Raw genomic sequence first — 27,952 nt, forward strand, 5'->3', positions numbered from 1 at the left:
GCATGTGTGTGTAAATAAAACCCAGAAAACAATCCCAGACCTTCTTGTTAGCTTCTTATATTACTGCTAGATCTGTAAAGTATGTATATTGCATGTGTATTTATTACTGTTCTCACTGTCTCCCATTCTTCATTCTTTATGCTCAAAACCATGTTCACCTTTTAGCTACTCACCCTGCATTACAGTTTGTAGATTTGCTCACCTACAGATCTCTGCCAGGAACACAAATTTAATTTGCTTTGTAAACCATATAGGAAGGTCAAAGCACTCCTCTCTTTTTATGATCTTGTTAAAGGTGTTCATACTTCTTTATTCTGCTTATTCTTTCGAACAGCAAGTGAAATATCCAGTGAGCCAGGAGGAATGTAACTCTGTAACCAGTGGATTTGATCTGTGTCAAACAAGTACTAAATTTGCTGCAGAAAATTATTTGTGCCTATACATGTATAAAATTGAACTGTTGGTCCATGCCCTATTCGGTTTGTATCTGAGAACTGTTTGGCAACTCTTTGTATCTGAGAACTGGTTGGCAAAAACTGTGTGTGGTAGAGGGTAAGCTAGGCACAAGAAGAGGCTCATCATAGATAATCACTGTTTTGTAAGAGATAATGATTAGAGAGAAAAGTTTTTTTCACAGGAACAATTTTGTATTTTGTTCACAAATTATGTGCAATTGTGTGTGGGTTTTGTGCTAGCATGTGTGAACTTGTTTAAAGCATAGAATTAATGAAATGTAAATGACCTTTAAAATGTTCTACTGTGATTATGAAATCGCAGTGTAAATGTTTGTTTGTTCTCATGTTTATATACAGACTTGTCCTGTTTATCTGTGCGTGTCATCTTTTGGTCCAAAAGCAGCTCTGTGTGTTTAAATGTGTACATACATAAACACACAAAACTTAGTTTAACATTTAAAACCTGTTATCTTGGGAACATTACTCCTCATCAATAGTTTTTAAAAGGATAATTCTTGTTAAATCCCCAAATGGTATCAAGTATGACTATGGCTTTGACAGGTGTACTATTTGCTGGGTAAAAAACTATGTGGATGGCCGGGCCTGAAGAGTTGTGGTGAACGGAGTTAAATCCAGTTGGCAGCCAATTACAAGTGGTGTTCTGCAAGGCTCAGTGTTTCGGCTGGTTCTGTTTAATGTCTTTATCAGTGATATGGATGAGGGGATTGAGCGCACCCTCAGTATGTGTGCAGACAACACCAAGTTTTGCAGGAGTGTTGATCTGCTTGAAGGTAGGAGGCTCTACCGAGGGATCTGGACAAGCTGGATCAGTGGGCCAAGACCAGCTGTATGGGGTTAGATAAGGCCAAGTGCCAGGTCCTGCACTTGGGCCACAACAACCCCATGCAGTGTTATGGGCTTAGGGAAGAATGGCGGGAAAGCATGGCTATCTGAACATGAGGCAGCGGTGCACTCAGGTCGCCAAGAAGGCCAATAGCATCCTGGCTTGTACCAGGACTATTGTGGCCAGCAGGACAAGAGGAGTGATCGTGCCCCTTTACTCAGCACTGGTGAGGCTGCACCCCAAATGCTGTGTTCAGTTTTGGGCCCTTCACTGCATGAGAGACCTTGAGGTGCTAGGCCGTGTCCAGAGAATAGTGATAAAGCTGATGAGGGGACTGGAGCACAAGTCTTATGAGGTTTGTTTAGTTTAAAAAAGGAGGCTGAGGGGAGAACTTGCTGCTCTTTACAGCTCCCTGAAAGGAGGTTGTATTGAGGTGAGTGCTGGTGTCATGTCCCAAGTGACTGGCAATAGGATGGGAGGAAGTGGCCTTAAATTGTGCTAGAGGAAGTTTAGATTGGCTGTTAGAAAATTCTACTTCACTGGAATGGTTCTCAAGCAGTGGAACAGGCTGCACAGGGAAGTGACTGAGTCAGTGTTCCTGGAGGTATTTAAGAGACAGTGTAGATGTGACACTTAGGGACATGGTTTAGTAGTGGACTTGGCAATGTTAGGTCTACAGTTGGACTTGGTTATCTTGCAGGTATTTTCAAACCTAAATGAGTCTGTGATTGTGTGATGATTTTGGTATTCTTTCTATGCTATAAGTTCCAATTAATTTCCACAGTTATTATTGGAAGCACTTTAAAAAGTTCAATTTTAAAATTATGTATTGATTAGCATGTTTAAAACATAGTAATATCACGACTGTCACTGAACTCATAGTTCTCTAGCTGTACTATGTACAATTACAGAAACTAAACGGTTTCTGGAGAAACTATGGAAAATATGTGATTCTACTTTTTATTATCCTTTAATAAGTACATATGAGGTCAGTAATTGCATTAATTCAGCTCCTTTGTGATGCCGTGATTTGAAGTTGGAAACTTGAACTGCTTTTGCATGTGTGGGCTTACTCTATATACTTCTGGCAAAGTAGAAGTGCCTTTTGCCTTTACTGAGACCAGGTTTTCCAATCCAAAAAGTAGACTTGCCCTTATTCTGAACCTAGCTGTAGTACCTGTGTGGTAAATGACAACAAAACAAATGTCAAAATAAAGGTCAGTGTAGGCTGTTGTGCTTTGTTAGTTCTGACCCTGATGGCTTTGTGGACCTGTATGATCAGACAAGAGCCAGCTTTTGTAACTGTGTAGAGAAATGACGGTGGATTAAAAAGTTTTGCCTAATTGCTTCTTGTCCTTTTTTGAGACAGAGCTGGAACCCAGCTTCAGTGTCACTGCTTCACTCCTGCTGGGCTGTAGCAGCCAAGGGTAAAATTTCCAATCTGAGGCTCAAGTTCAGTCCTCTAGCTTCTGGAGCGTAGTGTAGGGGAAAAACTCTTGGTCAGATGCCCTCTGGTCCTGGTTGGAAGAGAACCCACTGTCATGCCACAAACTACTGCACAGCCAAGAGACAGCCTTGGCTGATAACTGCCGCTTTTTATGTAGTCCTGACAGTTACTGAATTTTGAGATACTAATACCTGGCCGTATTGTGATTTGCTCATGTTGTTTATGTCAATAGGTTGCCTGGGTCAAAATCAAGCCTGGGGCAAGTGTAGGATATAAATATAATCAGATAGCAAGCAACAGAATTTGTAGCACCATTCCAGTTTAGGTTAAGATAATTATTTTTCAAAAATGCAAAAAGAAAAATGAAAAGAGCTTGAAGGCACTTAAAATTGTTCAAAATTGATGCTCGTACTACTTGACTGCTTGATACTGTGCTTACTCTACTTAAAATGGCAAAGGCATATCAAGGCCTCGCATACACAAACATGTCTCCCCGGAACAAGTTAGGAAATGGATATAGTGTGTCAGGTGGTTGAATAATGCATTCTCTTCCTGTGGGATGTGTGAGATAACTCACCTTGGTCACAGATGATGAGTGACTATAAAGTTGCTAGTAGGTAAGAAATATTCTGGAGCTAAAATTATAGTTCAACTATTTCGTTTTCATGATTTAACTATCATTTTCATAGTTTACTGTCAGGTATGTATTTTTTTATTCTCAAAGTTATGATTTTATGTGTTAACTACTGTCCTGAGCTACAGAGGGTATTGAGCTATGGCCAAGGAGTAGTTGGCGTCTAGGTTGGCAGATGCCAGAGTGGAAAGAGTGGCGTTGGTTACTTTGGTGCTGCAGTCCGTGAGCAGTGCTCCTAAGCACTGTTAACCTCTGTGAGCACTGAAGAACCTTCTCTCCACGGTGTTTAGGCCAGTGCAAGACACTGAACCAAGTGTTTATTTCCTAGATGCAACCTGCAGCACATTTCTTACAGAATTATAAGTCTGGTAAGGTCTCTTCCTCATGACTGTCAAAACTGACTCTGCATGTGATGGACTAGAGTACTCAGAATGGAAATTTTGTTCTTTGAAAGAAGATGGTAGGTCTAGTTTTGTGTGTTACCTTGCTTGATGAGCCACCTGTCGGTCTGGGCTTGGTTCACTCCACAAGAATCCTACAAAATCTTCACTTCCAGTGAGCAACTAGCACATGTCTTTGTTAAATTAGGAAATCATAGAATCTTAGAATAGTTTGCGTTGTAAGGGACCTTAAGGATCATATAGTTCCAACCCCCCTGCCATGGGCAGGGACACCTCCCACTAGATCAGGCTGCTCAAGGCCCCGTCCAACCTGGTCTTGGACACGTCCAGAGATGGGGCATCCACAGCTTCCCTGGGCAACCTGTGCCAGTGCCTCTGCACTCTCATAGTGAAGACATTCTTCCTTATGTCTAGTCTAAAGCTTCCCCTCTCTGATTTATACCCATTGCCCCTAGTCCTATCACTACAAACCTTTGTAAACAGTCCCTCCTTAGCTTTCCTGTAGGCCCCCTTCAGGTACTGAGAGGTGGCTGTAAGATATCCTCAGAGCCTTCTGTTCTCCAGGCTGAACAGCCCCAACTCTCTCAGCCTGTCCTCATAAGGGAGGTGCTCCATCTGTCTGATCATCTTTGTAGCCCTTCTCTGGACCTGTTCCAACAGTTCCATGTCCTTCTTATGTTGAGGATTCCAGAACTGGACACAATACTCCGGATGAGGTTTCACAAGAGAGGAATAGAGAGGCAGACTCACCTCCCTCGACCTGTTGGCCACTCTTCTTTTGATGCAGCCCAGGATACGGTTGGCATTTTGGGCTGCGAGCACACATTGCCCGCTCGTGTCAGGCTTCTCATCAATCTGCACTCCCAATCCTTCTCTGCAGGACTGCTCTCAATTACATCATTCCCTATCCTGTATTGAAACCACAAAACTTTGTCAGCCTTACATCTCCCTTCCTAATAAGTCTTTACTATTTGCTTTTAAATACGTCATCTCTCTAGAATCTTGTTGCCATTTCCCTGGGCAGCAGTTCACGTGAAAGAGATCTTTCCCTGGTGGAGAATTTTTCCCTCAGAACAAGGGCGTGGTGCATCTTTCTGTGAAGGTCAGTATTTTGTGAAATAACCAGTAATGGTTCTGAAGAGGATCAAATTCCTGGTCCCTTTCTGTGCAATTTAATGCACTTTCTAAGTGGAATCTCTTGATGTTTTTTGTGCTTTTGAAAAGGCTGTGTTGTATCACAGTAGGGGTTTGACCTTTGCTAGTTAAATGTCCTCTTAGCTGCAGAATCCTACCTCATCAGCCATGTCTTTTTCAGAACGTAGCGCTAAGCAGCAAAATAGTTGCTACAGCTCCTTTCCATGCAGGAAGTTCTTTCACCCCTGTTTGCCTCTCCAGAGCTTCTTTTCTGAAATGTTCTATTTGTTGTGGGCTTATGGTAATCATCTGGCAGAATAACAAAGAATTTTTGATGGGATATTTGTTAGAGCATGCATCTGCTATCCACAAGTACGTCATCTTTCCTGCGTCTCTAAAACAGTATGTGAGGGAATCTTAGTTTTCTTTGCTTCTTGTTACAGTTCCTTTGGAAAGGGATCTGCCTCAGTCTGTGTTGGAGCTTATATGTATAACAGCAGTAACTTACTTGGATAAATTTATGTGCAGGAAATAATCTATAGCTCATGTTTGTTTTCTTGTAGCTGAGTATCACCTGGTATGCAAAGTGTAGTTCTGATTTGTCAGGTGGAGTCACTGAAAAGGAGTCTTTTTACCTGCTTCTGAGCAATCAGGTCCCTGCTGTTTTTCACGAGGAATTGCTTTTCTATATGAAATACATAGATGAGTGATTGTTCATGTTACAGTAATTTGTGCAATCTTCAAAATAGATTGTTCGCACGGTGTGACCAGTGAATCAAAATCGTGCTTCTCAAGGATGAATGACCTTGAGGTTAGGTTGTGGTTCTGATTTCCTTCATGATCTCAGCAACAGGAGGCTAAAAGAAGTGCCCACAGGCTTAGGAGGATCTAGTCTATAGACATACTGAGGACACACAGACTTGGATCTCAATGCATGTAGCTCTTTTCTGAACAAAGAGTACAATAAAGTAATGGTTCTTTCTCCTCTCCATCAATTAATTTTTATTTCTATTTTTTTTACTCAACAGAATAATACCTCAGAAATGTAAAGGTATGTGCAGGCTAGGGATGTTTTAAAAGCAATTACTTGGAAGAACTGAATTAGGTTTTCTGGAAAACTTCTGCTTGGATCAGGCTAGGAACACTGTAGAGATCCCAAGGTACTGGACATTCGGCAGACTACTGGTGCAGAGAATGTGGTTCTGAGGGTGATAGAAAGCAACATCATACACATCCTGGAACATCTGCTTCCTGGGTTTCTGTCAATTGTTTCTGTAGCAAAAGACTTTATTGAGGCACTTTGAACTTCATTTTTCTAGTAGGTACTGAGAGGAGTAGCATAGGAAACATTGCCATAGCTCTGTTGCTTATAAGGGAAGCTGTTCAGGTCTTGCATTAAGTTAACTTAGAGTAATTCTGAGCCTTTGAAACTTGTTTAAATGTTCTTGAGAGTCTAATTACCTCAGTATATCTAGGAATTATCAACTTCCATGTGAGTGAGACAGGGAACTGTAACAGGAAAAAAATGCTGTATGTACTAATTACAAGAGAATTGTCTGGATGGTGCTGTTTTGTCATTCTGTGGCTGCATCCTGTTAAGTGTAATAATTGTTTTCTTTATTAGTAGGCATTGCTTTACTCGCTGCTTGATTATAGATCAGTTTTATTTCTGCGTAGGTTGCTTTTATTAATGGATTTTGTTTCAGCTTAAAAATCTTCTTGCATTCATTAATTCGATATCCAGTTATGTAAATACCTTTGAAGGAAAATTGCTTAGCAAGTGGAAAATTGATGCGGCTAGCATTCAGTAGGATGTAGGATTCGGGCCATGGTATTTATGTTAGCTTATCATGTATATTATCTAATACTGGTGCATAATTTTAGTTTTCCCCTACTTTTGCATGTGGTATTACATCATATATATATATATATCTATCTTACGTTGAAGATGAATTGTAAAATAGAAATTACTAATATTATACTGCATGACTGTTACTTAGTTTCCAAAATAAATTTGGAGTGGTAATATTTTTGCAATGGTGGCATTAATGTCTGTTTTCATTTTTTAAATACTATTTTATTATGTACTTAAAGCCTGCCAGGTTTTCTGCAATCCAGTTGATTAGTCCTAAAATATTACTTCTCATTGCAAACCTTGTTTCGACTGGAACTTGAACGTGCTTACTTATCTCACCAACTTTGTTTTTTCTTTTCCTTCTTTAGGATGTAGATATGATGGATCAAAATGGAATGACACCTTTAATGTGGGCAGCTTACAGAACACATAGGTAATGTCTCACTTCAGTTTCAACTTTTTTCTCATGTCTGTGTTGTAGAGTAGTGACTGGTTTTGATATTCTGAAAAGCGTTTTTATTGTTTAATTAATTCATGTTCTTTCCACAACTTCCACTTTAATTTTCTTTGTATATGATTGTTGTGAATTAACCCCAGTCGGCAGCTCGGCCACTTGCTTACTCCCATCCACTGGGATGGGGAGGAGAATCAGAAGGGTAAAGTGACAAAACTCATGGGTTAAGATAAAGGCAGTTTAACGGATAAAGCAAAAGCTGGTGTGCAAAGCAAAATAAGGAATTTATTCACTACTTCCCATCAGCAGGCAGATGTTTTGCCATTTCCAGGAAAACAGGTCTTCATCACCTGCAGTGGTTCCTTGGTAAAGCAGATGTCATAGCTTTGAACGTTCCCGCTTTCTCCTTCTTTCACCCAGCTTTAATTGCTGAGTATGACATTATATGGTCTGGAATTTCCTTTTGGTGAGTTGGGGTCAACTGTCCCAGCTGTGTCCCCTCCCAGCTTTTGGTGGGCCCCCAGCCTACTTATAGGTGGGGTAGCGTGAGAAACAGAATAGGCCTTGGCGTAGTGCAGACACCAACAGATAGCAACAGCTAGATCATGAGTGTGTTATTGATGCCATTTCGGACATAAATGCAAAATGCAGCACCCTAGGAGCTACTGTGAAGATGATCAACTTCATCTAAGAGGAAAACCAATGACCTATTCTAGAGAGAGGATATTATGCAGAAGTGCTCACTATTATTAACTTCTAGTTTACAAAGCAGATCTTTCTGTTGAGGTGATTGGAAAAAGTTGGTGTTAAGTAATGCTTCTCCAAAGAGCAAATTTGTCTGAAGTAGATTCCTGTTTGGAAGAGCCGGTTCCATCTGTTGTTCAGAGGGACATAGTCTAGCTTTTATGAACACCTGCGTTAGCAACATTATCAACCTATTTTATTTTAATCTTTTGGAATGTGGAGTGGAAATATAGCATGTTTTGAATTTTGGCTGTTATCTGCCAAGGATATAATCATGTCCATGCTTTTACAAATCTATTAATACTGTTAAGTTTTGGTAACTGTGAAAACAGAATTGTGTATGAAATGTGTTTCATGACATCCCGGAACAAGCTATCTTACTGAGTTATTTTAAAAAGCAGTGGAATTGTGGTTGCTCTTTTGTGGGAAGGCAATTAAAGGCATTCATAATAATCAGCAAAAAAATATCACCTTGCTGTTACATAGTGTACCTGATCAGTGTAATAGAAATGAAACTCATTAACAATAGATTGGTATGTATTTGAGTTCATCTTCTGTAGATCTAACAAGCATTTTCTTTTCTAGTGTGGATCCAACGCGATTACTACTTACGTTTAATGTTTCTGTTAATCTTGGAGACAAATACCACAAAAACACAGCATTGCATTGGGCTGTGCTGGCAGGAAATACGACAGTTATTAGTCTTCTCTTAGAAGCTGGAGCTAATGTTGATGCTCAAAATATAAAGGTAAACACCTGGTCTGTTTTTGTTGTAAGTGGTTTGAGGCAGAAATAACGTGCCTATGATAAATTTCAATAATAGATTATTATTGTGGGTGTGGTGGGATCATGAAGGTGAAGCAAAAGCCATGCCACTAATATTTAATTTGGGAAACGGCTTTTCCGAACAGTAATGCATAACCACTAAATCTGCACCTTCAAAAGTGCTCAAGTAAATAATTTACCAGCAGTTATGTGCAAACATATGGGAGTGGGGTGTGCAATTTGCCATTAGACTGTGTACATGAAGACCCATGCATTTGGATGCAAAATTGGAAATGTGAGTGGACGTCTTCTAGTGAAGTTCTGGAGTGACTGTTGAAGTGAGATATGAGACATCTCTGTCCTCTTGCAGAGATATGACAAATGCTCTAGTATATCTCCCAGAGGTGGTAAGGAAGCCTAAAGCCTAAACCCTAAGAGTAAAATAAGAAAATGGGCTCTTTATTGCATCCGAACTTTAAGTTGCCTCATTAGTCTACCAGAAACTTAGTGATGAAGCTAGATTGAGCACTAGCAGAGCCCATCCCTAGCACGTTAGATCAGCCAAACAGCTGTTGGAATTCATATTGTAGACTTAGTGAAGTCTGTAATAGCTTCTCCAGCAGTGGAAGGTGCACGTATTGAACATGGATTTGTCCGTTGTCTCCAGACTGTTTTGTATATCAAATTAGATGCACTTTACCACCCGAGGTGTTTCCTCTGTGGCGTCAGAGAAGAATCCACTTTTCTTTTAGAAAAAGAATTGTTTAGTGAATTTATCTTCAAATATTTGTATTTTCCACTTAATGAGTGTTACAGATGGAGTGGTTACACTGGAAAATACAGCTGTAAATCTACATTTATAAAATATTGAATACTTAAATTTATTTGGCCTTTCACCATTTTTCCTTCTGATTAATATGGCCACGGCCTATTTTGCTTTGCCACAAGTGATAGAAATATACTAAAAAACCATATCTGTACACATCTATTTTCTTGAACAGCACAGAACAATCTTTGTAAGGGTGTAGTTAAATGATGCTAATGTCTTTCTAGGTCTTACATTTGCTTTAGAGTGTCAGAAATACTGATGATCATGAATGAAAAGTCATTAGAAAAATCACATGGCTTTTTACATATTTAAAACAAATCAGCTAGCCTCTTGCCTCTACTGATTTGAATATATAATAATTATTCATGGTCTGTAAGGTCAGTCGTGTGGATGAATAATGCTTCTAGTGTCACTTCTTGTAAACTGTTGAAAGGCTTTTATTCTGTGCCACCTAATGGTAAACATTAAGGTATTTCTGTGGAAACCGTTGTGTCATACCTTGCTTCCCTTGGCAGACTGAGTAGTGTGATTAGAGTTTTAAGATCATCACCTTACCTACATTTCTGGACTCTTATGAAATCTGTAATAAAAATTCACATTTGGCCAAGTGTTTGCTGGCCTGAAGCAGTTTGTGGTCTTGTTTTCTTTATTGACAGACAGCAGCAGTCAGTAGAAAAATAGGTTTTTGAACCTGCTGGATCATGATATCTTTCTAGTCCTGCCAGAAGATGTGCCTGGTTTCATTAACCACTGCCTGCCTTCTGTGTGTGAGTCTAGGTTTCTCGCATGCCTTACCATGCGAGATCTTCTTTTCTAGGATCTTCAGAGGGTCAAAATCATTCTAGCAGTGACAGTTTTGCCATCCTGTCAGTGGATTTATAATGGGTGCCATTTTGGGTGGTAGTAAACATATAGGAGACATAAGAATTTGATTGATTTTTATAGGTGTATAGAAACCCAGTTTTGTGCTTCTCCTTTTACTGTTGAGCAAAAAAAGTTTTCTTTTGAGCCAAAACCTGTTTTAAGTGTCTGGCTTACATTTCCCCAGAAATAAAAGGAATCGTGAAAGAGTACATTCTGATGCAGTCACTTCCAGATTTCTGGAGCTTTATCTAATGAAGTCCATTTCTCAGATAGCCCAGGGAATTGCCCAAGAGTGATGGTAAGACATCAAATGTTAAAGAAATACATTGGCTGAAAGCCGTTCATCTTTTTCAGATTGCAAAGTGGCTGAGATATGAAGTGTGAGTTTTGACTTTGTTATCAGCTCTAGGCTATCTGTGTTATAAAGGTGCACACTGCTGGCTGCCTGGGTTTGGAACAAATGGGAACGATCACCTCAGAAGGGGCTGTTTTTACTTTTACGTGGCAGTTTGAGAAGTATACAAGCAGTTGCATTCATTCTGGAATAAAGCTTGATACAAGCACTGGGTTGTATTATTTACCCTCTTAATAGTATGCTGAACAAGAAAATAATACTTTTATTTTGGTAGTAAGATAATTACTTTTTCTTTTTTAAGCTCTGAGTTTACGGTTGGAGTTGGAAGCTGTTTTTCAGTAGTCAAAGTAGAGTGGGGTTTTTTGTTTGATATTTATTAAGGAAATTATCTTGCCACTCTGGTAAGCAGATTGTGCAGATGAAGACAGGATTTTACAGGGAGTCAGTTTATCACAGTCACAAGAGGGCAGGGGAAAACTTGTAAACTTTATTTAAGTACAAGAGAAGCTCCTTTTTTACTGGAGAGTGACAGAGACCTAAAAGAGCTTTTTCTTTTCCTTCAAATCTGTTAATGACTCATTGAATGGGCTTCAAACATAGTTTCTTGATTGTGCCGTGTACCTGTAGGCTTGTCTGCGAAGTCTACGATTAAACTTTTCTACGGTAATGACTCTTCAGATTATTCTTTTTATCTAAATACTTCACGTATATACTGTTGAAGCCTTATTGCTTGCTGGCCAACTGAGTGTGTTACTGTATTAAGTTCCGCAATTTTTTTTTTTTTTTTTTTTTTTGCTTTCTAAGCAAGTCAGCCCTCCGCCACCCCTGTGAATACAAGGAAAATATTAAAATGACCAGATGATGAGAAGCCTAGTCAAAGATTTAAAGCTCCCTCAATCTTTTTATCTAGGCAGTTCCTAGGTGTCTCATGGCCCTCTAGTGGAAGGGATGCTCAGCTGGATCCCAAGACAACTTCAGGATTTACTTGGGAGATCAACTCCCAAAGGGGATTGCTTGTCCACAGGTAATCTTTACAGTCTGGATATATAAGGTGATATTAAAACAGCAGCATCTGTAGAATTTTCCAGATACTAGCCGTTCATTAAATTTGTGATGAAGCAGGCACGATGGTTTCATTTCAGGCATTTCTGTTGAGGATGGAGTTAACTTAATCTGTTTCTTAAACATCTGGCTAAATAACTTTGAAGCCAAGTTAAGTCAAAAGGTTATTCTTTTTTTAACTGAGTTTGCTAGTTAAAGTTCTTGCACAGAAGGAGTGCGAGATCCTGTTAAGTAGTAAAAAGCTTCACCTCATAATCTATACTATTTACTGTCCTTTTAGACATTTGGAGCAAGATTTCAAAGGCAAAAATGACAGTTAAGTACTCTATCCCATAGAAAGGCAATGGGAATTTAGGGAGCTAACTGTACTTTTAAATCTTTGAAATCTCTTCTGTCTATAGTAATTATTGCCCTTTCTGGGTAATTTCAGTTTCTGGTACCTGTCTCACTTTTTTTTTAGGAGGGGGCCGAGCGATGGAGGATTCAACCATTTTTCAAGCCTCCATGAATGGTTTGTTTAGGAGGGGAGTTAACTCCAGTAGAAGAGAGGAGGAGTCAAATGCAAAACTGAAGCTGGAGGTACCTGCAATTGGTTGTCTCTTGCCTCCTCTATAATTTTAGACAAGTCAATAACTTTCATTTAGCTCTCTTCCTAAATGTTTAAAAAGCAATAAAATCCAAACAGTTTGGTAGGCACCTTTGGCCCCTGTATCTCTCTCTGTATCTCTCTTTTGCCTTGTCTGTCAGTCCTCTCTGAAAGTAGGGAAGGAGAAAGCATGGACCGTTGCTGGCTTAGCACCCAAAGTAGATGCAGCACAACCTAAACATAAAAGTTCAGAATTTTGGAATAAGTTGGACATGAACAATCAGTTTATTCTTTCCTGTTTTCTTTCTAGGACTTCACTAACTGAGATGATTGTAAGAATATTAAGCTTGTAGAAAAAATTCCTTAGAGAAACATTCCATGATAACTTCACTCTGCCAAAAAGGCAGAGAATTAACTGAGAAGTCAGGCTTTAGACCGGGCAAGTTTCCATGATCCAGTGGGTCACGAGTTCTTATTCTTTTCTTGATTTCTGCTGCCTGTCAATAGCTGAGGGGGAAGCACAGTCTTTCATTTACAGACTAGAAGACTGTGTGTAGAACAGTGCAACAGAGATGTGTTATGCCAAAGGCAACAATTATTGTTGTGTCTAGACATACATATTGCCAGGATCGTGTATTTAATATTCTAATTGTCCACGCATGTATACTTAGAGTGAAAAAGACCAAAAGGAATGAATGGTGTTTGGTGTCAAGTAAACTGTAGGGCAAAAAGTATGCCAAAATGTAGCTTAAGCTGATTTAAAATGTATTATTTTTTTACCTACCAGTTTTCTGTTTCAAAAGTGCTCTTAATGCATTTTATTTTTGAATTGGATGTTTCCTGCGTTTCTGTTCCTGGCAGGGAGAATCACCACTTGATTTAGCAAAACAGAGGAAAAACGTTTGGATGATCAATCACCTACAGGAAGCAAGACAGGCAAAGGGATACGACAGTCCGTCCTTTCTGAGAAAACTAAAAGCTGATAAGGTAAGAAGTCAATAACACTTAGATAAACCAATAATACATATTATTGCTCCTATTGGTTTGGGGGAGTCTGTTTGTTCAAGGTAAGCAGCTTGGTTGTGTGGTTCCCGCATATTTCAGTTTCAGGAAACATCTTTTTATTATGACAAAAGTAATTGTAAAATAAAAAGAGAAAGCTTTGTTCAAGGCAGGGGGAAAGAAAACCCTAAGGCTCCACAGAGTTACCTTTAGATATCCTGAACTCTGATCTCCTGTCTAATCACGTAGTGTTTTGTATTGAATGAAAGAAGCAGTATAATGTGATATATGAATCTCTAATGTGGAGGCCTGTTTTCTTCTCAGGTTATTATTTAATTCTGCAGATGGGAAGGGACAAGAAATGAGGGTATAAAGGGTAACAGATTGCTCTAGCATGAAAAACAGCCTACCTGCCTGTAGTTTGATAACTTACATAGAGATGATGTTCTCTTACCAGGCAGTTTTGTGCTGGATATTAAGTATTGCTATCACTGAATTGTTACAACTTCTTGATTTAAAGGTAAATTGCATCTTGACAATTAAAGCATTGGCTACAACCTGTGCATTAACCCTGTGGTAAAATAATAATGCAGTGATTATTGACTTTTAAGTGATTTGTACATTGCTTTGTGTGTACATGTGCATTGTGCCTGTACTTTGAGTATCTAGAAAGAGTCCACTGCCTTCATCAGGAATTGTACCTATGTAGTATAAGACAAAAAAAATTCCTATCTTTCTTCATAGACACTTCAGTATGACTTTATCTATTACTTACATAACTGCAGTCTTTACAGTTGTCTGATTACTATGCCCTGTGTAGCCATTTGTACACTTTGACAGATTCTTAAAAAAAGCTGCTGTTGCCTTTATTCTGAATTAACAACAAAGTTTGTAGAAGACATTTCTTCTAAAATAAACAAATAAATAACATTACTGATTTGTTACAAAATTTTAGGAAGATTTTTTTGTCTTGCACATTCATTGGAGATGTATAGATACAGGAAATGAGGAACATTTATGAAGATTCTTCTCCTTTATGTCAAGCTTCCTGAGCATTTATTTAAGTTTCTGTGACTCCTTTTATTATAGAATATTATTATACTATTTGTTCCTGAAAATAGAGTTACTTACTGATGTTTGTTTCTATATAGGAATTTCGCCAGAAGGTGATGCTGGGAACTCCTTTCCTAGTTATTTGGCTGGTTGGGTTTATAGCAGACCTAGACATTGATTCTTGGCTCATCAAAGGGCTGATGTATGGTGGTGTTTGGGCTATGGTGCAGTTTCTTTCAAAGTAAGTGTTTTACCAGGACACTGTCTGTTTAGTGTGCTCACACGAAGTGTTTTGCTGGCATCTTTGTTGGATAAATAATCTTAAATTTCTGTTTTTGTGCGTTTCTTCAACATGCTACATGAATGTTTTGTTGGAGTTTTTTTGTTACAATTTCTGGGAAAAGTCTTGTGCAACTTTAGCTCCTGTAACGTCCTGTTGTCTTGCAAATAGTCGTCGGAATTGCCTCGGGTGAATACCACTGAGCTAATAGAAGCTAACGGCAGAGCAGGAATTCGATCATTATCCAGAGGGGGGTGCTATATGTCTACGAAGAGTTATCAGCACGAATTTTGCAGAAAGCAGTCAAGGGGGCATCCACTAGAAAGGAACAGAAAAAAAAATGTGCTAGTGTGCTATTAAAACCTATTTTTTTTTTAGTTTTCAAATGCCTCAAGTAATCTGAAGAGATTTATAGCTAGAAATGAAGTCAGAGTCAGATTTTGTAGCTTCTGTTGTTGTGGAAAGAGGTGACTAAAGAAGGCAGCTGCTTTCTAATGATGTTTTTAATCTGTTACCTGGATCTGTAGACTAGTTCATCTCTCCTTTGCTTTTTGTTGTCATGTGTGGCATGTGTAGAAGAACTTACATCTTTATGCTTAACAAGCTTGTGTTTTTTTGACATTGAATGTCATGTTTATTAGAACTGTTTGCTTCTCCTTGTATTAGCTTTGCAGACAAAACCAAGATTACAGAATTTTCCTGAACTTAGTGTACTAAGAGGCAGTGAGAGGTCATCAAAATTTTGCCTCTGCAGGATCTTGGAGGTTATCTGTTGAGTCTTTTTCCCATTCCTGGGGCTGTGCAATTTGCTGACCTCCTCCCACAAGTAATTTCTTTGGCAATGTAAATCCTTACCCATGCCTCCGGCAGGAAACAAGGACAAAATTTCTTCAAGTTTTTCAAGATCTATGGTTTTTCAGGTTTTATATTTTTTACCTATCCGTGTTCATGATTAACAATCTTACTTTCTCATATTCTTTGCTTAATGTCTAGTACAAATGTTATTTTGAAGTGCTTTTCACAAAACCCAGGTTTGAATGAAACTTTTGCTATTTTTCTAGTAGTTTTTCCTTTCCCTGTTGAGTTTTAGTTCATCTTTGTTTCCTCCTTGTTCCTTTCATGGACAGAAATCGCTGAAGGAATGATTACTGCGGAGTTATCACTCACCATCTTAGCTCATCTTCCTTATATGATTTTCTCTAACTCCAGTGAGAGAAGAGACAGTTACTGAAAGGGATTAAAGGAGTGAAATGGAAACTACTCAGTTCACACATTTGTCTGTGACAGCCCTGAGGACAACACCAGGACAAAAAGCAAAATGTATTAATGCAAAGATGTGATGAAAGAATGTTGATTTCAGGGAGTTTAGCAGTTTAGAATGTGACTTCTGAGACGTTTAGCAACTTTTTCTGGAATTTGGAGTAACCTAGTCACTCACACAATTTGTCTTAACTATATTTAACTTTATTCAGTATACTCTTTAAAATGCAAGAGAATATGAAAGTGAAAATGCTTCTGATGGCTTTCATTTTTTTAAAATTAATCTCTTTTTTTCTGACTTTATATTGGCAACTGTAACAGAAGCAGCAGATTAAAGAATCTGAAATATTTCAATTATGTAGGCTGATAACACAGGTGTCTCAAACCTTTTCTTCCTGAAGTAATTTTAATTTGCAGTTTTCATTGCATGGGTTTCCAAAATACCTTTAGCACTGAAATCTCATAAGTAAATGTAGTCTGCAACCACCGTCCATGTATCTCTCTGGTGAGACCACACCTGGAATACTGTGTTGAGCTCTGTAGCCCTCAGCACAGGAGGGACATGGACCTGTTTGAGCGGGTCCAGAGGAGGGCCGCAAAAATGAGGAAGGGCCTGGAACACCTGCCTTATGAAGAGAGGCTGAGAGAGTTGGCGTTGTTCAGCTTGAAGAAGACTCCAAGGAGACCTTATTGCATCCTTTCAATACTTAAAGGGGGCTTATAAGAAAGATGGGGAAAACTTTTTAGCAGGGCCTGTAGCAATAGGACAAGGGGTAATGGTTTTAAACTAAAAGAAACAGAGAAGTTTAGAATAGATGTTAGGAAGAAATTTTTTTCACTGAGGATGGTGATACACTGGAACAGGTTGCCCAGAGAGGTGGTAGATGCCCCATCCCTGGAAACATTCAAGGTCAGGTTGGCTGGGACTATGAGCAACCTGATGGAGTTGAAGATATCCCTGCTTACTGCAGGGGGGGTGTGGACTAGATGGCCTTCATTGTCCCTTCCAATCCAAACCAGTCTAAGATGCTACGTAGACTAGGACTCTCACAGATTTCTAACTGCTTTCACAGCATAGCTTTCGCATAAGTGTTGTTGCTGTTACCTTTCTTGGCCAGTTCTTGACATTCACTTCAAAAGTAAATAACTTCTAGTCATCACCCTTCATGTGGACAGAAGTAAAGAAAATGTTTTTATGGTGTGTTTTACAATATCCCATGTAGTACATATTTTAACAGGAAGTGTTTTTCAGGAGTAGTAGTTCTGGATTTAAATTTTATACATCGATACTTATGATCTGACATTGCTCCTACTTTACAGGTCATTCTTTGATCACTCCATGCACAGTGCACTGCCTCTTGGAATATACTTGGCAACGAAATTCTGGATGTACGTGACGTGGTTCTTCTGGTTTTGGAATGATATCCTTTTTTTGTGTACAGTAATAAGTAATATTTTTTCATGTTAGCGGTATGAAGTAATACCTAAATATATACTGTGTACAAGAGCAAGTAAACTAATTAAAGTTATAAAATGGCTGTCTCCTTTTAAATGTTGCTTTCTATATTGATGGTAGTTATTCTATCACTTTAAATATATGAGCACTATTGCTTTGCTTTAGCAAGTGAAAGTTTTTCCTCAAAATTGGTTTAAAGTACCCTGTAAAAATTGCTGTGCTTTACTAATTCCATAAGTGGGGGAGATGTAAGCAACTCTATAAAATATACTCTATCTGTGAGATGACAAGGTGTAGTTGACTGCATTTTTAGCCACTGCTTTTCTGCAGTGGCTAAAATTTTCTGCAAAGCAGTGGGTGATTTCATGGTATATATCAGTTCCAGTGGAATTAGCTTTACAGTTGGTTCTTCCTAAAGATTCTGCAAATACCATTTCATGCAAATATCAGATACTGTATTTTGGTCTCTGAAGATGTATACATTAATAACTCTAGGTGTTAGAGATTCAGTGTATGCCTATCTTTTTAGAGTTTTTTTGTAGGTCTGTTTAGATATGAACTTTTTTTGTACTCACAGGCATAGAAATTCACTGAAGAATGTCAGTTATTCACCTTGAGGAAATAGAGTCACATTTTTAAAGAACTTTCGTGGTACTGTAATTACAATAGCAGAGAAAACAAAACAGAGATTTAACGTTTTATTTTATGTTTCATACAGTTCTTATATAATCGTTGTAAATAGTTGAAGTGAACTTTATGATAGATTTTGGCTTGACTTGTCTAGAAAGGCGTTTTCTTTTCATTCTCAAAGGCATTACCATGAAATAGGATAGTAGCAGTGGAACCCTTTTATCATCTTGTTAATATGTTCTCCAACCTTGTCTAAATAAGCCTCACATTTTTGGATTGAGAACAAAGAGGAGACCCTGCTTCCATGTTGCTTTTGTTTTCCATGCTGACAGGTGCTGCTGTGAATAATAGCAGTCCCATAGCAGTGGAGATGTCAGCTGTTTCACATGTTAAAAAAAACTTAAAAATGAAAATATAGTAGCTCTTCAGTAAAAAAAAAAAAAAAATTAAAAAAAAAAGTGTAGCATGAGTATGTGAAATATGAAATATTTAGAACTATTTGGAAATGCTGATCCTACTACCAGCCTCTTTGTCTGGCCTGATTTTCTATATTTTTGCTCAGTTAAATTTGTTAGTAACTGCAGAAAGAGGAAAGTATACAAAATGAATATAAAAAAACATTTTAAACAGCGGTGGTTAAAAATGGAGATAAGCATTTCCAGTTTTTAGGGACTGTAGTAGCACGCTTTAAATGTGCCACAACTCTTGACTGGATTTGCTTTTCTGTTCTTTTTGTTAACAAAACCTGACTTTTGGCAAATAGCAAAATACCAGTTTCTGTGGCAGTTTTAGCTTCTACTCTATCTCACTTCTGAATCTCAGCTCTTCATACCTTCTAGGTTTTCTGTAGAAACTCACATTTGGGGTACAAATGGGGTACAAGCAGTGAAATGCTTTCTTGTGCTAATGTAACCAGCTTGTACCACATCTAGGAATGTGTGCAACTTTAAACCAAAGTCCTTAACCATATTAAAATGGTGGCACAGCCAACACAATTTGATGATGGCCTCTGTCTTGATGTAGAAGTCTGCTCCTTAATGCTGACAAATTGTCAGATTTTTATCCTGAAGCTTGTATTTTCTTCATATTTGTACCAACTTGCTTAGATTTTTATTTCTGTTAGCCGTTCCGATTAGTGTAACTTGAAATTTAGGGGGTTGGTTCTGTCACAGAATAATGTTCATTGTCCACTGGAAGTAGTAATCATAGACAATTAACTACCCTAATCAAATATGACATCAGAATGTCAATAAAGTACTGCACTGTAATTTAAGGGAGGTACCTCAAAACCTTTGCAACAGTCTTCTTGTACGCAGTAGTAGCAGTCTAAAAACTTCATTTACTAATTGCTTTCATTAGAGCTGACACAGTTCTTTGACAACCAGTTTTAGAGACTTAGTGCTTGAGGCCATCGTCCTTTAATTGGTGATTTTTAATTGGAAGTCTTTGTAATAAGATTCCAAATTCATTCTTCTTCTGGAAAAGTGCCCTGTAGCTTTATTGGGAAAAAAGAAATTTGCATGCCTGCTATATTTTTATAGCATAAGGCACAGCATAGTGGTTGGAGAAAGCATTCTTGTATTTTTACAGCTGTATATGATTACTTGCAGCAGACCAGAGTACTACTTTATGCTCAGTAATGTTCAGGTGTTAAAACTTGTCCTAGTTTTCACCAATTCTGACCATCTTTTGCTCTGCAAACAGGTTTCTAACCTTACACAGCTATTGTTAATTGCCTTACTGGAACTTTATATTATATACAATATGAAGGTCATAATTGCTGTGAGTATCGCTTTAGTATTCAAATGTTAGGTAAGAATTTTCTTTTCTTGTAGATATGTTGAAGGTGTCTGGAAGATTATCTGATCTTCTGGGTTTGATCCTAATGAGACAGAAAAGGGCATTCAAAACAATGTATCATAAGGAACAAACAGAACCTAATATTAGCAGTGCCTTTTCTTGAATTTCGGGGTGGTCACATGAAAAATGAGTCTATAAATTCCAAGGCTTAATGATCTGTCTTCTGAAAGACCAATCTTGAAAGTAAATTCAGAAGTTTAGATTAATGTGGTTGTCTGATTTTTTTAGAAGTGTTTCTACTCTGTTGGGTTTTTCTTAGCAGCTTCTGGGGTCTGTTATGTTTTTTTTAAAATAGAAATCCTACTCTTGCTGGGAATGAAGAAGTTAGTCTGTGTATTTATGGAGGTATAAGAGTCTATGGTCCTATGCTTCCCTGCCACTGTTTTGCTGCTTTCCTTTGACTATGTTTTGTACGTAACAAAGGATGGTTCTGTCTTGCTCTATTAGTATACTTTAGTGTTCTACTGTTTGTGGAGTAGCTGGAAAATACCCTGAAAGTGCTACACACTAAATCACTATATTTTAATTTAGTTTTGTTTTTAAAAGGATTTGGAAATACGCTTTTAATAACATAAGACTAGAATTTCACATTTCATTCTTTTTCATTAGCATTTATAGATAGAAGGTTCTCTTGTGTCCTGTAAAAGTTCAGGGTGCACATACTGAGTGCATATCTCAGTGGTTCATAGCAGTCTTTTCAGTTCCAGCTGAACAAATAGTGCCTGTTATGTCAGAAGGTTCTTATACTCTTCTGTTTTTCTAAGATGTCAGGGTTTGCTGTAACCCAAAATATTAAAAATATTTTTTTTATTCTATCAATTCTGTTAGATGGAAATGGAACTATACAGTTTTTAGTCATTAAACTTCTTTTGGTGTAGTATGCTGCTTGCAGTGCTGAGATAACGAGATGCTATAAGCCAATTTATATGTCTTTTAAAGTAATTTATTATTGAATGATACTGTATTGATTATCTTGTTTCAGATATACTTTATGCATTGATGGTTTTTAGGTGAAAGAAAACCACTGCTGCTCAGTTTTTTAAACGATCCCTAACTGAAAACTGACTGAAGGAGAATTCATGGTGATTTTCATGCTTTCACAAAGCTGCTCCAGTAGCATAGTCTTTTAAAAACTGTAAAAAGCCAACTGGTACAGGTGAAATAAAACCAGCCCAAACCCATTCACATTAATAAGCTAGTGTCAGGAAAACAGCAAAAAGCCTGGCATACAGGAAGAAGCCAGCAGACATGTTTCTAGAGGAACTCAAGACCCCAAAAAAACAGGCCCAGCTTATCCAGAAGTGTCTAAATACCTATTCTAAATAAAAACATAAATATATATATGAGTGAGGGAGGTGGCAGTGAATTCATTTTTTGCAGACTAAGGGGTTTTTTATGTTAGCTAGCAGATGGAGGTAGAGAGCACTTGCAAAGCTTTAGCTGATTGAAAATGGACTTTGTCTAATAAATGCCTAGTCAAATGAGGCTTCTTGTGTAGCTGTCTGCTGTTACCTCCCTGGGCTCCTGGATCTGATTGTACAGCTGTTATATGGATTGGCAGGTTCCTTAGCATGTATTGATCTCTTACAGCTTACACTAGCTGCAGATTTTTCTTTTTAGGAGAAAAGGACTTTATTACTGGATTTGTAGTTAGTGGAAAGGGAGCATCTTGTTATATGGTATTTTGGCTTGGTTTCTCGCTCTTTTATGGTGTGTAGTTATGATAGCAGGAAACTTCCTGTGTTTGGGACTGTTTAAATGGGCTGCAGTTCAGGATGCAAAATTAACTGATCATATATATGTTTATCTCATTCATTGGTTGTGGGGTTCTTGTTGGATTTTAGTTTTCTTTTTCACGAGATTACGTTTTGCTTCCAAGTGGTTTCCTGAAATAACTTTCAACCTTTTGTACTTGCTGTTATAATTGAAGGATAATGATTAGAGCCAAAAGTAAGAAGTGCTTCATGAGTGCTTCTGCTTCGTCTCACAATGAGAACTGGGGAAGCCTCATAAGACAGCAAATTGGTGACAAGACAGAAGGTGAATGCCTGCTATATCATGCATTTTGCAGCCCCTAACCATATAGTAATGTATTTTTTCTTGTGTAGTTGTAAATGAGGATAAATTGAAGTCCTCCTTGAGGAATCTATTCCCTATTCTGTAGCTAATGCAAACCTACAAGTGTCGCTTGTAGGGCATTATGTCTCTGACTTACTTAAATATCTTGATACTGAAGATAGATTGGATGTGACTTTTTCCTTTCTGTCTGAGTGATTTAAGGTAGGTGAGAAGAATCCCACAATTAGCATTGTTTATCTACATGAGATGCCAGAAATATCCCAGAGAAGACAGTTCCAACTTTCCTTTCTCATTCAATGTCATGATTTTCATCTCTTCTCCCTGGTTTTACTTAAAACTTACGAGAAGTTGGGTTTTGAAGGTACTAGTGAAAACTACTGCTAACTTGGTCTTTCCCATTTACATAGTTACTGCTCATCTATACTTAACTCTCCTTTCTCATTTAGTCTCCTGACATCTTCCATCCTCAAAAGTACCTTATCTGCCACCACTTGCACTGTCAGCGTTGCACTTATCTGACACCGTGATAAAAGGAAAGGCAAAACTTAGACTCTGCAGGGAGTCTCTTTTACTGTCTCTCTATTTTATGAAGAAAATGGGGGAAGGGTAAGTTCAGAAAAATTCTGCATGCTGATTTTCTGCTCGCGGAACTTGGATCGGGGGCAGTTGTATCACACATGTTGTCCAAATTTTAATCAGTAAGAAAAAAACTTCCAAAAATTTTTGGTTATAAAAACCCTTCTCATGGATTGAAAATAAATTGTGTTTCCCCCTATCTTCTTTAACAGTCTAGACATGACATATAGTGATTAGGAATGAGTCATATATTTTTTTCAATTATTATTTTTTAACAGATGTCTGAGTAAGGTACTTTAAATGAAAAAACAGTTTTCACTGTTGTGGCAAAAACTCTGTGATACTTCTAGTATTCTAAAGAAAATATAATCTCTATTTAGATGAATAGGATAAACTAGTTTGTTCGTGGCAGCAGCTAGTTTTAGAAGACAAGTAGGAAGAAATTAGATTGTATTAAAGTGTTAAGTAATAAACTCAGAGCTTTTCATCTGTGATGTATCAAATAGAACACTGAATGTTAGGTTGTAGTGTTCCCCCCGTAACAAACTTGCTGGAAATGGCTCACTAGAGAAGATTAATTAGCCTTTAGTGAGTTAAAAACTAGCCTTCTACTATGTAAGTTATATGACTAAAATTTTAGGGTAACTCGCCCTTATTTTTAAATTAGAAATTCATAGCTGATTCCTTTTCCCCAGCAGAGGGAGAACAAAAGTTATTCAGGATACACTTCACATGAACAATGAGACTTGTTAGCATTTCAGAAGTGAAAAAGAGGCCTTACTTTTATTTATTTGGATTTCAGTGTGCTTTCACATCACAAGAGCAATGTAGAATGATTTGAGATACTTACTGTTATTTTACATTTTTGAGGGTTTTTTTCATTTAATATTTGCTTGTATCTGTACAATGTAGATTTCTTTATCAATGGTTTATGTGATTTTTTTTCTTAATACTGATTAAATCTTTCCATAAGCATTTTTCCAAGTATAGAGTCGAACAGAGTAGAATATACTTGAACATGTGTTCGAACTTTCAAATCTGATTCTTTCAAAGCAAGCCATGTAATGTTTGTTTTTAAGTCTTCTGTGCAGGGTTTGGTAATGCAAATACACAATGTATTAAACTTTAATTACAGTAGAAGTTCTAATGATTACCAAAGTAGAGAGAAATACTCATCTGAGTTACTCAGAATGTCATGTAATTAGAATGTGCAGTGATTTGTGCCTGAGTCACAAGTGTCTTTTTTTGCCTGGAAAATGTTGTAGGGGCTTCTGCCACCACAGCTTTGTCAAATATGGCATCTGCTTGCAGTTATGACTGACAGCTGATGGGTTCTTTAATCAAGTCAGTCAAGTGTTTCATAGGTTTTTCCGGGTAAATGATTTTCCACCTTTTGTGGAAGAATCATGTCTGAAGTGTTTGTTTTTTCAACATCATTGCCAAGAAATGTTTTAATTCTATGAAGAAATGTGAAGTGTTGTCAAACTAGACATGTTGTATGGCAACTCATTCAACACAGGAAATGTATTTTAAAACTAATGATTATTCTCTGTCTTTATATGGTAATTGATTTTATAAACACTTCAGAGAATACTAAACCCTGCGGTTTTTAAGTACTAGATGTATTAGTATGTTAAAAATAACTTTCGTTGATGTAAAATATGGGTGTTTCCTTAAAACAGGACCAGGTTTCAGGCAGTACCTTTCTTGGAGATAAGTGGTATTGAGACATAATGGCCTTGCAACAGTGGTCATTGCAGCACAATTCCTTCTATGGCTGGGGAACCGTCCTGTCTGTGATCTAATGGGAATGTGAAGCCACTGAAGCCATAGGCAGCCAAATGGCTGTCTTATAAATAGAGCTATGAAATGTTTATTGTGAAAACAGGAAATACTTTTCGGAAGATAAATTTCATGGAATTTAATTTATTTACAAGAGAAAATAATTACAAAAACTGAACTATCATTCTTCATTCTTTAGAAGGATAAAGTGCTTTAGCAACACCTCATGGAGAAGAGTATTTTAAAAAGTAAATTTTCAAGTCGAGCTATAGAAAGTACTGAATAGCAGGCTCATTCTTACAGCAGCGTTGACTTTTGTTAATTGACTCCAAAGGCAGCGACTCAAGGGCATTTTTAAAAATTAAATTTATTTACATTTTATTTCAGAATTATCAGTTGGTATTTTCAAGAGGAAATTATATTTTAAACTTTAGATTCCTTGACTTCAAACACATCTCAGTTTTTTCTTTATACATCTTCCATTCCTTGCTAATAGCGTTGCACTTTTCTACAATTTTGGGAAATCCTGGAAATCTGATCCAGGAATCATCAAAGCCACAGAAGAACAAAAGAAAAAGGTAAGGCCGTGAGATACATGAAACTTGATCTTCAGCAGCCTCTAACCAGTTGGTCAGAGTAGTTTGCTGTTTGGCACATAAATTTCAATAAATTCTTGGATAACAAAAGGGCTAAAATGTTGGAAAGTTTTCCTTTCACTTGTCATCCAAGTTTCCATTTTCTTACCTTTGGAATTTATGTTCTAACGCTTACTGGTCTAAATTTACATTTAGTTCATTTTGATTAACAAAACAATAACTTAGATTTTCAAGATAAAAAAGTTTAAAAAGCAGTTGGGTGAAAATGAAAATGTGAAGTTTCAGATTTTTGCCTTACTGAATGAAATGACCCGTTGTGGTCTAAGTGCTGGTTAATTTGAATCTAAAACAATTCCAGAATTTAAAGCACCTCTAGTTTTCCTTAGCTTTGTTTCTAAAAATATTTGACTGGGGATAAAAATAATCATATTTTTCTTTTGATTTATATGTAAGAGAGAACATGGATGGTTAATCATATCTTTCTATGACTTTTTAATGCTATTGTTAGCATTTTTAATTTTTGTTGTTGTTAAAGTATATTGTACTCAGGCAACCAATCTCAGCATTGACTGTTGCAAAATCATACAAGTAGCAGAAACATTTTGCATGTTTTATTTTGGACAAGTTTCCTCTAAACTCACATCTCACCAAAAGTCGCTTCTGTGCTTCCATTTCACGCTCATTTATGAAAACACCTGTTTGGATTGACATCAGACACTTGACGTTATAGACTTTTGTAACAATAAGCATATAGTAGCCTTTAAAAGGCAGTTGTGATAAATGATTTTTCTTTTCTCTGATAGATTATTACTGAGTTCATAGTCAATGTGCAGATTTACTTTTGCAAATTCCCTTTCTGTTATTGCAAACTTGCCAGCGTAAGGTCCAGACTAAATTCTCTTTCTTCAACCGGACTAAATTAAATAGAAGAGTTGGCAACCTCACTTTGGTTTTGATGCAGCAAATTGCACAAATATGCAATTCTTTCAGTCTATCTACTTAAGTAGTTCAGTGTGGTTACGAAAGCCTTGCTGAACCAGATAGGAATTGTAAAATGCAAGTTCTTCAATCAGATGCGCGCGTGCACACACACACACATATATATATGAGACTGAGAATATTTTGGATGTCTTGCATTGCAGCTAGGCAAATTGTGAAATGATCTGTTATCAGGGCAAAAAGCACTGCAGGGTGTGTATCTTACCTCTGTGCAGTGTGCTGCTTTCTCATGTGTTTGTAATTTGTCTCCAAATGGTATATGTTAGGTTAGCCTTTAGCTTTGGAGTAAGCAACCAAAAAAATCCTTTAATTCCCGTTGACCAAGTGAAGTATGTTTTGCAATGTGTAGTAAGCAACGATTTCAAATGTTTATTCTACTGATACATCATGTCCTTTCTTCTGTGTTACAAAATAACCCAAGTGACTCTTAAAATAAGTAAATAAATAGTAAACAAGTTGTTCTAAGTTTTCAAAAATGAAATATTAATACTTCAGAAGCACAGAAAATAGAGCCAACGTTTACAAGCCACAAAAATATGGCTCTGACTTGATTACTGCTGGCGCTCTGTGCTCTAATCTCTAAGGAGAGTTCTATTTAAGTGATTTATCTGCTCTTGTAAAATCAAGAGCCTTGGCATCTTGCTTGTAGACAATGCTGAAATCCAGCGCTGAGCATCACACCAAGTACATTCCTTTATGCATCCTTCCATTAGTCTCTAGTGTAGTGTATACTCCCACTCAAATCAGAGGAATTCTTTATGAAATTGTCCAAAATATATTAAGGTATCAAAAACTACTTCGGCAGGATTGAAATCATCATAGATGTGCCTTGCTGGTTTTTTTTGCTTTCTATTTGGTTTACTTAAAAAGGTTACTTTTGTAAGGGAAGTTCTTTAATTGCAAGTCCTGTAGTGGGAAATGTTGTTAGAGCAGTAAGGGGTGGCAGAGGGGGATGGGAAAGGGATGTAAAATACTGAAGTTGGCAAGAAGCAAGAGGGCACCGAAGGGCTTATGAATGGTGGTGGTTGATTGATGAGGGGATCTGAAGGGATGCAGGGGTGGAGACAATAGCAAATGGAAATTAAACAAGCAAAGAGAAAAAATAGTTCAATTTTAAGCACTCAGATGTTGTTAGAAAAACTGTAAAGATTGTTCATTGTTTACCTGAGATCAGCAGGGAAAGCGTTTAGACCTGTTTTACCCCTGGACTGTTGACTGTAGTTCTTACTTGTGAGTTTGAGGAAAAATTTCCATAAACGTTTCCTCACCAGTTATTAAATGTAGTATTTTGAAGGGAAACTTCTGCAGCTTCTGTCAGGATCTCCACTGTAGTGGTCATCAACATAAGAAGGATATGGAGCTGTTGGAACGGGTCCAATGGCGGAGTACAAAGATGATCAGAGGGCTGGAGCACCTTCCCTATGAGGACAGGCTGAGATAGTTGGGCTTGTTCAGCCTGGAGAAGAGCAGGCTCAAAGGAGATCTTACAGCAACCTTCCAGTACCTGAAGGGGCCTACAGGAAAGCTGGAGAGGGGCTATTCGTAAAGGCTTGTGGGGATAGGACCAGAGAGAATGGGTACAAACTGGAGAGGGGCAGATTTAGACTAGACATTAGGAAAAATTTCTTCACTATGAGAGTGGTGAGACACTGAAACAGGTTGCCCAGGGAAGTTGTGGATGCCCCGCCCCATCCCTGGAGGTGTTCAAGGCCATGCTGCCTTGGGCAGCCTGATTTAGTGGGATGTCCCTGCCCATGGCAGGGGGGTTGGAACTAGATGATCTTTAAGGTCCCTAACGATACTATGATACTATGATCATCTAATAAAGGAAGTTATGTTTATATTACTGTGATGAGAAAATAGTTGTAACGACTGTTAACAGTTGTAACAGAACAACTGTTCTGTTTCTGCAGTTAGAAACCATGTTGATGCATAAAATATACATGGTTT

The 27,952-nt window shown here is 37.7% G+C and overlaps 1 protein-coding gene across 1 annotated transcript in view; it reads left to right on the plus strand.

The window, feature by feature from the left end:
* The window catches only part of ZDHHC17 (zinc finger DHHC-type palmitoyltransferase 17), a 74,990-nt gene that overhangs the window by 34,034 nt on the left and 13,004 nt on the right, over window positions 1–27,952 (plus strand). The window contains exons 6-11 of the mRNA XM_054075633.1: window positions 7,139–7,203; window positions 8,554–8,716; window positions 13,291–13,416; window positions 14,583–14,725; window positions 17,345–17,445; window positions 24,861–24,985. Of these exons, the coding sequence (XP_053931608.1) occupies window positions 7,139–7,203; window positions 8,554–8,716; window positions 13,291–13,416; window positions 14,583–14,725; window positions 17,345–17,445; window positions 24,861–24,985 (723 nt within the window). The remainder of the gene's footprint in view (window positions 1–7,138; window positions 7,204–8,553; window positions 8,717–13,290; window positions 13,417–14,582; window positions 14,726–17,344; window positions 17,446–24,860; window positions 24,986–27,952) is intronic.

This window comes from Cuculus canorus, chromosome 1 (genome assembly GCF_017976375.1).
Source record: "Cuculus canorus isolate bCucCan1 chromosome 1, bCucCan1.pri, whole genome shotgun sequence".
NCBI lineage: Eukaryota > Metazoa > Chordata > Aves > Cuculiformes > Cuculidae > Cuculus > Cuculus canorus.